Source organism: Pseudorasbora parva, chromosome 22, assembly GCF_024679245.1.
Source record: "Pseudorasbora parva isolate DD20220531a chromosome 22, ASM2467924v1, whole genome shotgun sequence".
Taxonomy (NCBI): Eukaryota; Metazoa; Chordata; class Actinopteri; order Cypriniformes; family Gobionidae; genus Pseudorasbora; species Pseudorasbora parva.
This window is the reverse complement of record NC_090193.1, coordinates 5,035,990-5,052,959: the sequence shown is the minus strand read 5'-3', so window position 1 is coordinate 5,052,959 and position 16,970 is coordinate 5,035,990. Positions and strand designations below refer to the sequence as shown.

General features: G+C 40.0%; 1 protein-coding gene across 6 annotated transcripts in view; it reads left to right on the top strand.

The window, feature by feature from the left end:
• arfgap1 (ADP-ribosylation factor GTPase activating protein 1) overlaps positions 1-16,970 on the top strand; it is a 33,581-nt gene that overhangs the window by 3,377 nt on the left and 13,234 nt on the right. For 3 of the 6 annotated variants that reach the window (XM_067432002.1, XM_067432000.1, XM_067432003.1), the window contains exons 3-11: positions 1,571-1,680; positions 1,767-1,938; positions 3,968-4,068; positions 4,416-4,502; positions 6,458-6,569; positions 6,656-6,712; positions 7,134-7,166; positions 11,240-11,269; positions 11,621-11,677. In XM_067432002.1, coding sequence (XP_067288103.1) covers positions 1,571-1,680; positions 1,767-1,938; positions 3,968-4,068; positions 4,416-4,502; positions 6,458-6,569; positions 6,656-6,712; positions 7,134-7,166; positions 11,240-11,269; positions 11,621-11,677 — 759 coding nt within the window. The remainder of the gene's footprint in view (positions 1-1,570; positions 1,681-1,766; positions 1,939-3,967; positions 4,069-4,415; positions 4,503-6,457; positions 6,570-6,655; positions 6,713-7,133; positions 7,167-11,239; positions 11,270-11,620; positions 11,678-16,970) is intronic. The other 3 variants (XM_067432004.1, XM_067432001.1, XM_067432005.1) reach the window with 1 other exon arrangement.

The following is a 16,970-nucleotide window of genomic DNA, read 5'->3' as shown; positions in this document are numbered from 1 at the left end:
GTATGCATGAAACAGCATTTCACCCCCCCCTTTAACGGAAGTGAGAGACTGTAAGTTTTGAATGCTTATATCTCCTAAATGCAAATTTTGTCATTGTTTTGGAACACACCAGCTTATTCATAACTTTAAGGCTAACATAGTCATACTAAAAGCTAAAAAACGTCCATTTTGATTTCAGTGGACCTTTAAAGCATGCCATGCAGGGATGGAAATTAGCACCCGCCACCAGCCAAATGCGGGTGATTTTGCGTTGTGGCGGGTAAACTCGCTTCACCTACCGGCCACCGTGGCGGGTAAATAAAAATAGCATACTGTTTCCCCTCTTTATAAACTGTGTTCAGTGAATGCGAGTGCGGCCGTATGTCCGAATATGACCAGTCGTTTTCGCCGTCATTACCCGGATGTAGTGCCAGAAGACGCGAATAATAACCATAATAACTCGCGCGCACTGAGAGAAGATCCGTCACTGTCATCCGGAAGCGCGCACCCGTCTCACAGCGCGCAAATATTGAGTTCTCTTTCAAGTCTTGTGCTTAAACGGACAAACTCACACAAAAAGTATGCCAACATGTTCATCTTGATGAGAATTCTAGCAGACATAGTCTGAATATGCCTTAAGTGAACTTTATACAGTCGTGAAAGATGACGCATATCCCTCTATTAGGTCTTAAAGGGGCAGTAGCCTTTACTGCTATGTTTAATGTCAAACAAACGATAAGGACATCACTCACTGCTCTTGATTGAATAGCTTTTGTAAGTTTAATAAGGAATAATCTTTCATTTAAACAGTTAAATATGCAGTTATTTTACATTTGATTACTTTATTACATTTCTGTAGGCTAGTAGACCTGTACATTATTATTTAATGTACACATGAGTGAGATCAAGTTAAACATTTTACTTTGAATTTTATTTTATACTGTTTGATGTTGCAATGTGCTAAATAAATATTTGCATAATTTGTAATTGATTTATTATTTGAAACTTTAATATTAATTAATGCAATTGCAATGCCTTGATTTTTAGTAGTTACTCAGTCATAGCATTAGCCATAAATGCAATGGATAATTGGCATAATTTCTTTTAGTGCTTCGGTTTCAGCCAATAATTTTTATTTCGATGCATCCCTACTGACAATGTTCTGCTCGGTATGTCGTCAACACGCTTCAGGAGATGCCAAATCTAGTAGTTTCATTGTTGGTACTAAAAATCTAAAACTGGAAGCCATAAAAGAATCATCCAAATGCCACATCCAGGTAAAAAAAAAAAAAAAGAGAGAGAACATAGAGCCCTACTCATTTAATGAAATGTATATCAGTTCATGGTTTGTGTGTGTATAAGAGTGAAAAAATATCAGTATTTCATTGAGATTTGAGATTAAATAAACAGCTTAAGTATTGTAGAGCTTGTAGTATTAATTTTTCACATGCAGTTACACATTGTCGGTTAAAAACAAGAAAGTGGCTGGTAAAAACATTGAGTGGCTGGTAGATTTTGAAATCCACCAGCCACAGTGGCCGGTGGACAAAAAAGTTAATTTCCATCCCTGATGCCATGTTTCTGTCGTCAGGTGTGTTTCGAGTGTGGCGCGTTTAACCCGCAGTGGGTCAGCGTGACGTATGGGATCTGGATCTGTCTGGAGTGTTCGGGCAAACACAGAGGCCTCGGTGTCCACCTCAGGTCAGACACTCGTCCTTCTGTCTCTTCATTTCGATGCATTTGCAGATTTTGAAGCACACCTGAAAATCTTGTCTTTCTCCGCGTAGCTTTGTACGATCAGTTTCGATGGACAAGTGGAAGGATACTGAGCTGGAGAAGATGAAGATGGGAGGAAACAGGAAGTTTCGTATGTTTCTGGAGCTGCAGGACGACTATGAGCCCAGCTGGAGCCTACAGGAGAAATACAACAGCAAGGCTGCGGCGCTCTTCAGAGACAAAGTGAGCCGCGCCGCTGCTAACCATTACTTTAATCTGATGACCGTTTCTTTGATTAATCAGTTAATAAATATCAATGCATTATTTTATTATTGTTGTATAAATGCACAATGTGCCGTCATGGTGGTGTAAGCCAGTCAGTGATGCTCCACCTAACATGCTAGCATACGACTACCGTAAACTCATTTCAATATTCAAATATTCACATAATTATTGAACAGCAAGCACAAACAATGCGAGAGTGGCAGCCTTTCTGGTGCATGCAGGGGCCGAATTCACTCCCTCTTTTTCATTCACTCCCTCAAGTGAACTATATCAGTGGAGTAGGGCTGTCCTTGACTAAGGATTTAGACGTTTGAATCAGAATTGTCGAATCTCTCTATGGTCGACCGATAGTCGAATGTGTGTGTGAATGCGTTGGGAGGGGCACGACACTAGTCAGCAGAAGGGTAAAACTATTTTTATTTTCCTTTACACACTGCACACAGCAACAACTTTTAATAAAGCGACCAAAACTATTCGGGGTCACCCCTACAGTGAAGTAATGTAGTATATCAGTGGTGAGTATATTAGCAGTGTAATAATAGTGAATGCTAATCGTCTTCGCTTGTTTGTGGATTTGGAAATTCTTTCCTCTTTGTGGTGAGGTTGAAGGTGTGATGCGGCCAGAGGTGGACAGTAACTAAGTACATGTACTTGAGTACTGTACTTAAATACATTTTTTGAGTATCTGTACTTAACTTGAGTAATATTTTTTCTGGAAACTTATGACTTTAACTTTACTACATTAAAAGACAAATATCATACTTTTTACGCCACTACATTTCTATCAAGGTCCTCTGTAGCAGCTTTGAAAAGTCAGCTGATTACATTTGTTTTCTTTAAAAGGTGTTTGGGTTTTTGCTGAAAGCCCACTAGGACTTAGTCTGACAAGCCTGACCCAAATCAAGATGTTTGGTCTGGAAACTCACCATTGACAGCTCAATCTGAGGGGCGGGATAAACGGTTGTCTTTCAAACTCCCTCTGCACGCGATAGGATAGCGCTACAACCAACCAGAGCAACGAAGGTGAAGCGGAGCTTGTTGATAGATTAAACATTCACCGTATCCGGTCAGCTAAACTCCGAACACATCTTCCCTTTTTAAGAATGACTTCAGTGCCGTTCTTTTCTCAGAGAAAAGCTTAACTCCAAGTCTTCCAGAGTCGCGGATCGAAACTGCAAACTTACTGATTTCGATTACTTATCGTTACTGATTCGAAAGACCGCCGCCATTCGCCAGTTTTCTGTGTTTACTAGAAGCACGCAAATGCAACTTGGTCATTATGGCCCTGCCCGCCGACTCTATACACGACGTGATTGGCCCGTCCAGATTTTGAGGAATACAGCTCAGAAGGGTATTGAGAGTTCCTAGACGACACTTGCGGGCAGATTAAATTTGCTGCCGCTAGGGTGCGTCTAGATTTCTAGGCTAACCAGGACTCACTCTTGTAGGGTCACATGAAGTTCAATGATTTCACAGTATTTTTTGAACACTGATCAGTTTATAGCAAAATGGAAGAAGACTGATGTCAAAATGTTAATTTTGGTAAGTATTCACATTAACAAAGTTGATTATGTCTTAAGTTAACGTATACAGTTAGGAGAATATCAGATGTGTATCAGTGTATTGGATCCGTGCATTCGGACTTTTAAATGAAAAAGTATTTAAATGAGTTTAAGTTAGTCGTATGCTAGTATGTCAGATGGAGCATGACTGACTGGCTTAAACCATGATGGCATAATGTGCATTTATACAAAAATAAGAAAATAATGCGGCGACATAAAAAAGGAAATTTACTTTTGATACTTTAGTACTTTTGAAAAAAAAATACTTCTGTACTTTTACTTGATTAAAAATCTGTTTTTACAACTTTCACTTGTAGCGGAGTAATATTTGACCAGCAATACTTTTACTCAAGTAATGAAGTTGTGTACTTTCTCCACCTGTGTGTGTGTGTGTGTGTGTGTGTGTGTGTGTGTGTGTGTTGAAGGTGGCGACTCTGGCTGAAGGGAAGGAGTGGAGCATCGAGGACTCGCCTGCCAGGAACTGGACGCCTCCGCAGGCCAAGAGCGGCCTGAGTGCCGCCCACCGGTACGACACGCCACTGCAGCCGCCGTCTGAATGAGCAGGGGCCGATTGCACAAAACTAGGATAAGGGATTAAGCTGGGACATCTTGGTGATCCTGGCTCAGTTCATCTGCTAATATACAGTTATCTTTCGTTATCGTTATCTTTCTTGGTGTGATTGTGCCTTCAGGGTATGTTTACGCGACAGCTGTGTACTAAATTTTGCAAACAGATGACAAGATCACCAATATATCCCAGCTTAATCCCTTATCCTAGTTTTGTGCAGTCTGCCCCAGGTGATGAACGTTGTTGTTTATGATGAGTGATGAGTGATGATGATGATGATGATGATGTCGATGTCGTCATTGCAGGTCCAGTGCCGCTGCGGGTCAGAATCACTCGCACTCTGATAAAGCCTTTGAGGACTGGCTGTCTGATGATGTCAACTCTTACCAGAAGTGAGTTTCACTCTATCATTGATCAATATGTTCAGCTGACAGTCTTGATATTGTTTTGGGGCTCTACTAGAACAGTTGATTTATTTTTCCTCATATTCTCCATTGTGGCAGCTCCTCTCTTCCCAGTCTGCCAGTAAACACTCACGGCTGTGTTTCCTAAAAAGCATCATATGCCTAAGTTGATCGTAGAGATCATTGGTGTCAATTGTTCTACGATCAACTTAAGCTTACAATGCTTTTGGGAAACGCAGCTCTGTTTAAATGGACTGGACTGCATTTATATAGCGCTTTTATCCAAAGCGCTTTACATTTTTGCCTCACATTCACCCATTCATACACCGACGGCGATGTCAGCCATGTAAGGCGCCATCCAGCTCGTCGGGAGCAGCTGGGGTTAGGTGTCTTGCTCATGGACACTTCGACACTTGGTCAGGTGGAACCGGGGATTGAACCACCAACCTTCTGGTTTGTAGACAACCTACATGAACCACTGAGCCACTGCCGCCCCGTTTAGATCCTGTCTCTATGAAGCCCCTCCTTATGAAAAGCACAATGCGCTCTGATTGGTCGGCTGGACCAGTGTGTTGTGATTGGCCAAGCGCTTCCAGCGTGTTTGGGAAATGTCCCGCCCCTCACCATAACCTCCAGTTTCAACACACTACTAACTCAAACAGGCCCGTCCCTTTATTCTGCATATTAATTATTTTAATGTGGAATATTATGTTGTTCATTCCTGGAAGAAAACGTAAGACTACAATGGAGTTCAGAAACAGAGATATAGAGAATATGATCAAACCGCAACATTACACACTAAAGACAGATGTACAAATGATGACAAGCACAATAGGTCTACTTTAATCAAATTAAATTTTCAGTTATGATTTTGGTTTCCAGTGATTATGAAAACAAGATAATCCAGTTAAAATGATTATCGTGCCACATTTCTTTTCGTTTGATGTTTAGTGTTTAATCCAACACATCTTTTTACAGCAGTGCGCTTTCACTGCATTTTTGGTCAAAATTTGATGTATTATTTTACGTATTAAATAAATATTGCACACATTTCAGGTGTTGTGGAATTGCACTGGAACATATTTGATCTTGTTTATTTAGATCACAGTTTTTATTATTTGACATTAAGTGTATGATGAAGTAAAAGTATTACTTTAAAATCATAAACAAATTAATTTTCAAAAAGGCATTTTTGTCAGTGAGTGTTTGTGTTAAATAATCTCAATATTGATTCAAATGATTGTGATTTTTGGCATAATCAAGCAGCCCTATTCTAGCCTGACAAGCCTGACCCACATCAAGATGTTTGGTCTGGAAACTCACCATTGAGCTCAATCTGAGGGGCGGATAAACGGTTGTCTTTCAAACTCCCTCTGCACGCGATAGGATAGCGCTACAACCAACCAGAGCAACGTGAAGCGGAGCTAGTTGATAGATTTAACATTCGCCGTATCCGGTCGGCAAAACTCCGAACACATCTTCCCTTCTTAAGAATGACTACAGTGCCGTTATTTGTTCTCTTCTCAGAGAAAAGCTTAACTCCAAGTCTTCCAGAGTCGCGGCCAAAGCTGATTCGAAAGACTGCCATCTTTGGTTACAAGCAGCACGCTGAACCTCCAACTCTGCAGTCATTATGTTAAGCCCGCCCACCGACTCTATACATGCTGTGATTGGCCCGACCAGAGTTTGTTTTTCCAGCTAGTAAGCCAATGGAGAGTTGCTAGACTCCCCTTTCTGCAAATTAGATTGAGTGCTCAAGTGCTAGACTCTAGGGTGCGTCTAGATTTCTAGGCTAGATGGTGAACAGGTGTTCAGTCTCGTATTAGAAGCACACCGTCTTTATTTCATGTGTGTGTGCAGCTGTAATCTGTGGTCAGTAATTGTATGTGGAAATTGGTTGTGTTGCGTGTCACTTTATTATAATTTTTTTTCTGGTGTTTCAGTGCAGGAGCATCCGGCGCGCAGGAGAATCGATATGTGGGCTTTGGAAACACTCCCAACCCGCCCAAGAAAGATGAAGACTTCATCAATAATGCCATGTCCTCCATCTACTCGGTAAGTCCGCAGTTGTGCCGGCTCTGTTGTAATAATGCTCTGTCTGTCATGGGACATTAACGGCGTCTCTCTTGCGTGTGTTTCAGGGTTGGAGCACTTTTACTGTCGGAGCCAGTAAGTTTGCATCTGTCGCTAAAGACAGTGTAAGTACATAACTCCACACACACTGGCTAACTGTTCACCTAATTTACATCACACCACTAGAGCTGCTAGTGAAGGATGACACCAGCCAAGTCACTAGATCACAGTACTTTCACAATACACCGTTTCAAAGCAGCATTTATCATGTTGTTAATGTTTATAATATCTTAATGTCTGTGTGTCTTAGTCATATTTAGCAGATTAGAGCTGGATGATAATATAGTTACATTTAGCATCAGTATAAATATAATGTCTTTTAAAATACTTCAGCGAAGTCTGTACATGATCGCTTGAGCAGTGAGCCTGTCTCACTATATAGCGAGTGAGACAGACAGACCACAATGAACTGGTCATGCATAATAACTGACGGGATTGTGATTTATAAATAAACTGTTTTTTATTTTCATCTTTTCTTTTTCACAGACCACAAAATTGGCCAGTCAAGCAACTCTGAAGGTACGTGTCATGTGCTTTGAGTTGAGTCCCGCTAACAATGTTCAAGTCTCAGTTCTGGTCTGGTTTCTATGAGTACTGGCATGAAAATATCAACCCAGGGCTGCCTCCGCTTTGTGTAATCAACTAGTAGTTGTTCAATTTAGCCTTTAGTCGACTAGTCGCATGTTTATGATATAATTTAATTACTCAAATATATATATATATATATATATATATATATATATATATATATATATATATATATATATATATATATATTATATTATACTGGGGGTGGCATTGGAAAACGGTTTCAGTTTACGTGCCATTCTACATAATAGAGAAATACTAAACCATAATAATGATGAGCCTTTAAAATACAAATTAATCGCTCAAGTGCGCACACACATCTTGCCGCAGCACAAATGTAATGATTATAAATTTCAGAAAAAAATGAAAATCTCAGAACATAATAAATTTTTAATAAATTAATATTTAATAAGCTAGAGTTTCTTGAGCCAGTGTCAAAGATGAAGTTGACAATGCTGACGCCTTTAGAGAGAGCTGCACGTTTAGTTAAAACGAGTCATGCTAATTTAGCTTCCAAACTCCTCACGAACACTTGGATGTGCCTGCTTAATAGTGCACATCTGTTTCGGTTAACATTAGAGCGAGCGGCCATGTAAAGGGGCTAACGTCACGGACCGTTGGCTGAACGTCTGATGCATATGGCACTTATCTGGAAACTCTTCAGCAGTTTCGAAATCATCATCTGATTGGTTAAATTCTTCAGGATGTACGTGAGACGTTTGTTGCTTTCTTTGCCATGTACCGTGACTCCATACTCCCTCACTGAAGAAGAACACCGTCGTGTTTACATCTGTGACAATGAACGCTTACGAGGATCAACTAAACGCTGGATTTCTAACAGTACGTTAAGTTCGCAGTTGTTGCAGTAAACGTGCACAACGTTCTAGAATGAAAAATGTATAGATGCACGCCGGATGCGTACGTGCGTGCGTGTGTGTGTGGGTAATGAATCCATGCATTCATTCACACAGAACAGCGAGATTCACATTAAAAAATTCTCTTGCAGTTCAATATTCACAGACACTAGTCCATATTGCGATATGATTTGTTTACGGACACACTTTTGATTAATTCACCCAAAATTCTGTGTCATTCTATCCGTGTTTTCCATTTATGCAGGGAGTGCCGAATTATTAGACACATTGATTTTCTGATCATAATTTTTTTCAGGCGCATTTTACCAATTCCAGACTACACTTATCTTAATAACTATTATTAATTTTGTATTTAATCACTTATAAGGGATATATAATTGTTCATGAAGGCTGGAAGTGCCTTCATTCAGGTGGGCAGAATTATTAGGCACTTTTCCGTTAAGCCATGACCATTGAACAGCACAGTGCGTGCAGAATTATTAGGCACGTTGATTTTCTGATCATATTTTTTTCCAGGCAAATTTTACCAATTCACAAACCACAGCTATTAATTTTGTATTTAAGAATTTTTAAGTGATACATAATTGTTCATTCAGGCTGGAAAAAAACGCCTTACTCATTCAAGTGTGCAGAATTATTAGACACGTTTTCTTTTACTTACAGACAAAATGAGCCAAAAAAAAGAGATTTAACTCAGACTGAAAAGTCAAATTATTACATGCCCATGAGAAGGATACAATACTAGACATTGCAGTTAATGTGATCATTGGACAGTGAAATGCTCATAGGTCAGCGGGGTTTGGGGTTTGTGAATTTGTAGAACTTGCCTGGAAAATAAATATGATCAATTTGACGTGCCTAATAATTCTGCACGTACTGTATATATAGATCCAGTTTTGTTACAAACCTATCGGAATTAGTAAAATCATATGCAATACAAGCACTATTTAAAGAGACGAATGAGGTGTGTGTGTGTGTGTGTGTCCCTTCACCGTCAGAGAGAAGAGTGAGAATGCCGCTGGCAGCACTGGCTTGGAATCGGTAATATGCCAGACTGACCGGCCGGTCACCAATCCGGCCAATCATGCGAGAAAACCGTCCGATCCCTGGTCGATTGGTGGATCTCAACCCAAAATCCATATTTCAGCCGCTTTTAAGGGCTGCACCCGATCCCAGCTGACAAATAAAGGTCTTCTCTAGCCACCGTCCAGTTCTTTGAAGCACATCGTTGATTTTAGACTTATACACATTACATCCAGGGCACTCACACGAATGGACCACTTACATATACAAATACTAACATGGAGCCATTTGTTTTAGGCCTTTTGTTTTGAACAGCTCTTCTCCACACCTGCAAACAACTCTGACAATTGCTGACTTGCTGTCACACAAGGACCAAGACAAGCACTTGTAGTTGAAAAGTATACAATTGAAGTTTTTTTCTTCTGAAAATGACTGATTGCTTCGCTAAAGAAGACCCTTATTTGTCAGCTGGGGTCGTGTGGAGCTCTTTAAAGCTGCCTTAATATGGATCGTGGACTACCAAGAATGGAGAATGTTGAGCACCACTCACTTGCAATAGATAGAGGAAAAACTCGAAATGTTTTCCTCTAAAACCGTTGTCCCTTTGGCTGAGAAAAGAAAATCATAATCAGGAAATATTTATTTGAGGGTGAATTATTCCTTTAAAGAGGTGGTTGCATGCAATTTGACTTTTTTAACTTTAGTTAGTGTGTAATGTCGCTGCTTGAGCATAAACAGTATCTGTAAAGTTACAGCGCTGAAAGTTCAATGCAAACGGAGAAATTGTCTTTTAAAGTTACGGCAGTTTATTGCCTACAAAAACGGCCGGTTTGGACTACAGCGAGCTTCTTCCTGGGTTGATGACATCAAACTCTCGCTAGTCTCCGCAGATGTGACTTCTGCCTGTAATGGGAAGGGGCGTGGCGTTTCCGGCAACCTGTGCTTGGCACTTCAGCCAATAAAAATACATAAACTACATTTGGCCATCTAAACAATCTACGACCATTGCGTTTTTCGGAGGGATGGGCTTCATAGAAGCAGGAAGCAAACGAGCCGTTCAAAGGACAGTGGAGACAGCGGTGTGGAATAAAGCTCAAATATAAGTATTAAGAAGTATTAAGACATGTTATACTGCGCGCCATAAACACAACCAAGCCTAGAAAAACACCGCGGAACCACCCCTTTAAGGGCCTTGAAGGTGCTGTATGTAAGTTTTTGACTTTTTTAAAACATGAAAACACTAATATGTTTGCAGATATTTAGGAGACATGCTAAGTTCACAAACTCTTCTCTGAAAAGCAATGCTACAGGCAGCTATTTTACTGAAATATAGTTCCATGTCAGAATGCCTGTTTTTGTTTTGTCTGTGTGATAATGCACATTGCACACAGTTTATCTAATAGTATTTCAACACTACAGGTTGCCAGTTGGCGGGAAACCGCGTAGTGTTGCCATGGAAGCCAACAAACAAACTAGGTCAGAGATCGCAGATTCTACCCGACCTAAAACGTCTCTGCATCCATCTAAGAATCTATAAAAAGCATTTAAAAGCGTGAATAAATCAACTCATTAACTGACAGTGTGTAAGTCTCCTCGCCTTCCATTGTCAGTTGCGTTCGTTCCTGTTGCGTGTCCTCCGCCTGAGAGTCGAGTCTGAGGAGGAGGGGGCGGGGCAAACAATATTTTGAAATTGGACTGCAGTACCCATTTCAACCACTAGCTGTCATTCTTACATACAGCACCTTTAAAGAACAATGTTAGTCATTTTTTCATTTTTCACTTGCAGCGATATAATTTTAACCAAGATCAATATGTTCTGGACACTTTCCTCTCAATAACAAATTAACACAACGGTGAGAAAACGGCTGTTCAGAAAGCATCTGATCATAGAGATGTGGATATGTTTGTACCTGCTCTGCAATACCAGTCTTGTCACGTTGATTTAAACAGCACTTTATACAATACATTGCTTTAAAACAGCAGCTGTACACTATTAAATATAAAAACCACCGAAGCTGTAATTGTAATTGAAAGCGACACTAACAGTTGCCGTCTGTAGTTTATATCCGCTGCTTTATTCTGTCTCTGCCGCTGCTGTGGATGAAGTTGAAGGGTTATAAGCCGCCGCCTGAGCCGGTAACACTCACCGCATGCTCTGTGTGTGTGTGTGTGTGTGTGTGAACACTGAATCAGTTGCATGACTCCTGCAACAGGTGTTCAGGTCATTTCCATTGTGCATGTCATCACTGTGCATACTCCATTGTTTTACAGTTTACTGTCTGCAGACAATAAAAACTCCAGTTGCATTGGGTTTGAAGGTCATGTGACCGATAGCGCGTTCTCATACAGTGTTAACAAGTGTACCTGTGGTGGCTCATGGTCTGTCATGCATGTGCTGTGACTCTCATGTTTTCATCTTGTTTTATGTGTGTGTCTGTGTGATATAGGCCACGTTCTGTGTGTGTTCACTCTATGTTTCTCTCTCAGGCTTCTGAATTGGGCCAGACATTAAATGACAGTGTTATCAAGCCCACACAAGAGAAGGTATGTTACATCATGTTTGTAACTAGTCTAGTTAAGAGAGTGAGTGTTGTGTGAGTGGATGCTGCCTGTGAATGCAAGATTCAGTCAGAAGCATTTTCATCAGATCACATTTTCTACATGAATCCAGGCTTAGAAAATAGAAACACTACCATTCAAAGGTTTAAGGTTGGGAAGATTTTATTTTTAAAAAAGAAGAGAAAATTTGAAATGTTTTTGTTCTCTTCTGCTCACCAAGGGCGAGAGAACAGTTGTGCTGTTTCATATATTTGTGGAAACCGTCATAAGTTTCATTTTTTAGAACATGAATAGAAAGTTAATTTCTAAGTTCATTATAAATGTCTTTACTATCAATTGATTGCACCCTTGTTGATGAAGTATTCACTTATTTGGAGAATAAATCCCCTACCCCAGATGTTTGAATGTTAGTGATTATCAGGGGCTTTCAAACGGTGTCCTCCAGAAGGTCCTAAGTGGTCCCCAGAAAATTTCAGAGAGTATAAAGACAAAGCAAAAATGGGTAGTGTCTACCAAACAGCCTAACTTTTCATTTCTGAAAGTTTCTCTCCTTTCTTTCCATTTACATGCCGTACTTCCCAGAATTGTATATGTTTGCTTTGTATCTTTCTAGTGAGTAGTGTTGTCACGATACCAAAATTATGACTTCGATATGATACCAGACTAAAATATCGATATATCGATACTAAATCGATACCACAGTAAAAAAAAAAGATAAGATGCTTAATATGACAACAGAACTTGTTATTATTCATTGTTATTTTTTACTAAAAAATCATGTGGCCAGCATGTTCCTTAGGGTTGGGCATCGTTTTGATTTGAACAATTATTGATCAATTACTATTAAAATTATCTCACAAATTTTTGCTATCTCAATGTATTTTTTACAACTGGGTAATTGTGTTGCAATAGCTTACACACAGCACAAGAAAGCTAGATTTCGAATGGTAAATTTAATTAAAAAAGATGAGTAAACAGTAATAAAATAAGAACAAATAAACAGATTACAAACAATAGCACAAATAAATGCAATAGAATAGAAGATACAAATGAAATAGACTGCTTTATTTTTTCAGGTAGGTCTAACATTCAGATAAGAAACTGAATAAAAAAGTGCATAGTAATTACATTTAAAACAACATTGGATAATGTTCTTTGTAAAAAATTCAATAGCGTACAGATGAAACTATTAAAGTTACACAAGTTGATCAGTCGAGCAGTTGATCGTTTGTCTTTTTGTAGTTTGAATAACAAATGACTGCTGTCTCTTTAAGACTAACGGACGCGTGGACACTGTTCCTGTTACTCGTTCTTCCTGAACTGTTTGCGACTGTGTTTACGTTAATACTCTTCCAGATGTGCACTGATAATTCTTTGAGTGTATTTGACCAATAATAAGCTGGAAAAAGAAGCAAATGTTTGCACTTGTATCATGTCAGAGGCAGCTTTATTACGGTAGGCTATGTGTGTGCTTCAGATGTGAGCACGAAATCTCCGGGGATTAGTAGAATTAATTTATGTGCAATCCCGCACGAAATTCAGACCGATTACACACTAACACTAACACACTGTCATGAGGAAAAAGTCCAGCAGAACGTGCGTTCGCCGTGCTCAGAGGGGGCTGAGTGAGAATATGCCGGTGTGTGTCAACTCTCTTTCGGTCGGAGAGGAGAGCGCAGCTGGTATCGATACTGTAAAAACTGAGAATCGTATCGTTTCAGATATTCCAGTATCGATACATATCGAAATATCGATATTTTTGACAACACTACTAGTGAGTTTTTACTCACTATAGTCCCCTTTATCTTGCTCACTGGGGATGTACGGCAGTATTCTTAATGCAGTTTACACACATTTATATAAAAGTTGCTTTTACATAATTTATATAAAAGTTGCTTATACATAATATACATATAATATGATATTAGACATAACATCTAAATAATTTTAAATTGAAAATGTTCTTCTTCAGGTTAATACAGCTAGCATTAAGTATAGCCAATTTAAGTTTGGAAGCAATTATAATGCCACACTTACAATTTATTTAACGGTTTAAATGTTTTTTGTTGTTGTTTTTTTTTTTCATATACATAAAAATATATAGATGGATTTTAGGAAGGAATCATAAAGTTTGAAAACATACATGATGGTGAATGGCCAATGTATAAGACCACACCTTCAGATTAGTCATGAATTCAAGTGTATTTTTTTTTTCACACTGGGCACGTTTGCTGCAGTCCGAATGCGATTTAGCGGCGCTTACCGCAGCGTTGACCTGGTTTCAATTTTCAACTAAATCTATGAAGAAACATGTTTGTCAATGACCTTTTTTCCCATAACTAAGGTGAGACCGAGACGACACCAACGTCATTAGACAATAACTGTGACTTTATCAACATGGAATATCACTGATGAAAAAATGAGACTAAAATGTAGTTAAAAATAAAACCCAAAATCTATGTTTGTCGAATAAAAAGAGACAAATTATTGGACTGTTTTTAATAAGCCTTTTCTACGAGCTTTCATGCTTACGGTTGCCAGTCAGAGGGCCCTAATCAGAGCTTTTCTCTTTATGACGCATTTTCTGCCCCATGTTTTACTTTAAAGGGATAGTTCACCCAAAAATGAGCCCATGATTTACTCTCCCTCAAGTCATCCTAGGTGTATAAGACATGCTTCTTTCAGACAAATAAAATCAGAGTTGTATTAAAAATGTCCTGGCTAATGCAAGATTTATAATGGCAGTGAATGTTGTTCTGTTTTTGTCCATAAAGGTACATCTATCCGTCATATAACTGCTCCACATGGCTCCGGGGGGTTATTAAAGGTCTTCTGAAGTGAAGCGATGCGTTTGTGTAAGAAAAATATCCATATTTAAAACTTTATAAAGTAAACGATTAGCTTCCACCAGATCGCCTTCCGTATTCAACGTGTAACGTCCAATTCAAAGTGTAGTGCCTCTCCAGTTCAAAATACTTAAAGGGGGGGTGAAATGCTGTTTCATGCATACTGAGCTTTTTACACTGTTAAAGACTTGGATTCCCATCCTAAACATAGACAAAGTTTCAAAAACTAATGTTGGACGTTTGATGGAGTATTTCTGTGTTAAAAATACTCTTTCCGGTTTCTCACAAGTTTCTGAGAGTTTTTTTCAAGTATGGGTCGACTTGACGTTAATAGAACGGAAGGTCCTTGTATGGGCCGTACGGGCTCTTCTCCCGGTAGGGTGCGCGCGCGCGTCACTAGAGCGAGAGAGGAAATGCACGCCGTAAACACTGCTCTCAACTGCAGATCCAGTCCTCCGTGAACACTTATGTCACACGCCGCGCTCCACTTTATTTCCTATGGGTGACGTCGAGCGACTTCAATGCTTCAGCACAGCATTCCGGGAAGGCAGCGCTGCATTTGAACCGATTTGAACGCAGAAATTACGGGAAGCTTCAAAGCATCGCTTCAGTCACGTCTCAGAGTGGATTTCCACGCCACTGCTGTCACAGGACTTCAACAAATCATACCAAAGAAGTGTGTTTTTGACAGAGCGGTCCCAGCGATAAAGGTTCGGTCCTGCTTTAGAAGCAGCCGGTGAATAAAACTGCTTCAAATGTCTCTGCTATTGGCTCGTCGCGTGAGTAAACATCAGTAAACGACACGATCGCGTGCTTCGTCATTCAAATGCGTTAACGGACTCCATTGTTGTTCTGTATAACGTTACACTATTCTGACTCTGACGTGCAAAACCATTTTGCTTGCTACTTCTAAGGTCTAGTCGCATATAATAGTCCATAAACTGAATCATGTCCTCATACACTGCGAGTAAAGACACAGAAATGTTGACAGGACACTAAATACAGTCCATACCACAGAGACGGACGTCCTGATGTTGCCGTTTCTCCTGTTCAATTTATTTCTGCCTCAGATTTGATTGTGAATCATTATCTGTATTAGCTGAGATAGCGATGGGTTTCTCCACGCTTGAGGACGTCATTCTTTAGCTCCGCCCACACGATACGCCTCCAGGCGCTCGGGTTTTTTCCGGAAAGACTATAAAATAAATATAGGCTGTACCCTCGTAAAAAAACGAGCGCCTGGAGGCGTATCGTGTGGGCGGAGCTAAAGAATGATGAGCGCGCAAAGCGGTGACGTCCTCAAGTGTGGAGAAGAAAACGCTACCCTAAATATACCATGGCTATCAATCAGATTCAACTAATACAGATATGATCCAGAATCAGATCCGGAGGCTGAAATAAATTGAACAGGAGAAGCAACAACATCAGGACGTCCGCCTCTGTGGTATGTACTGTATTTAGTGGCCTGTCAACATTTGTGTGTGTTTACTCGCAGTTTATGAGGACATGATTCGGTTTATGGACTATTGTATGCGACTAAACCTTAGCAGTAGCAAGCAAAACGGTTTTGTACGTCAGACTAGTGTAACGTTATACAGAACAACAATGGAGTAACCGTTAGTGCATTTGAATGATGAAGCACGCTTTGTGAGAACGCTAGCTTTATGTTTGGGTGTTTTTTCAATAAACAAACTGACACCTATATTGGTCAGCTAAACAAATGTATTTAAACACAAACCATAGATCACATGCTCCATTGATAAATTAACTAACGTTATACACGATTGTGTTGTTTACCGATGTTTACTTACACGACGATAGCCAACAACAGACATTTGAAGCAGTTTTACTCACCGCCCGCTCTGTCAAAAACACACTTCTTTGGTATGATTTGGTGAAGACTGTCAGCAGTGAACGGTGGAGATCCACTTTGAGACGCGACTGAAGCAATGTTGTGAAGCTTCCCGTCATTTCTGCGTTTAAATCGGTTCAAATGCAGCGCTGCCTTCCCGGAATGCTGTGCTGAAGCGTTGAAGTCGCTCGACGTCACCCATAGGAATAAAGTGGAGCGCGGTGAGGACAATAACGACATAAGTGTTCACGGACGAGTGGATCTGCAGCTGAGCGAGTGTTTATGGGCATGCATTTCCTCTCTCGCTCTAGTCACGCGCGCGCGTACCCTACCGGGAGAAGAGCCCGTACAGCCCATACAAGGACCTTCCGCTCTGTCGACGTCAATCGGACCCATACTCGAAAAAAACTCTCCGAAACTTGTGAGAAACCGGAAGGAGTATTTTTGACACAGAAATACTCCATCAAACGTCCAACATTAGTTTTTGAAACTTTGTCTATGTTTAGGATGGGAATCCAAGTCTTTAACAGTGGAAAAAGCTCAGTGTGCATGAAACAGCATTTCACCCCCCCTTTAACGA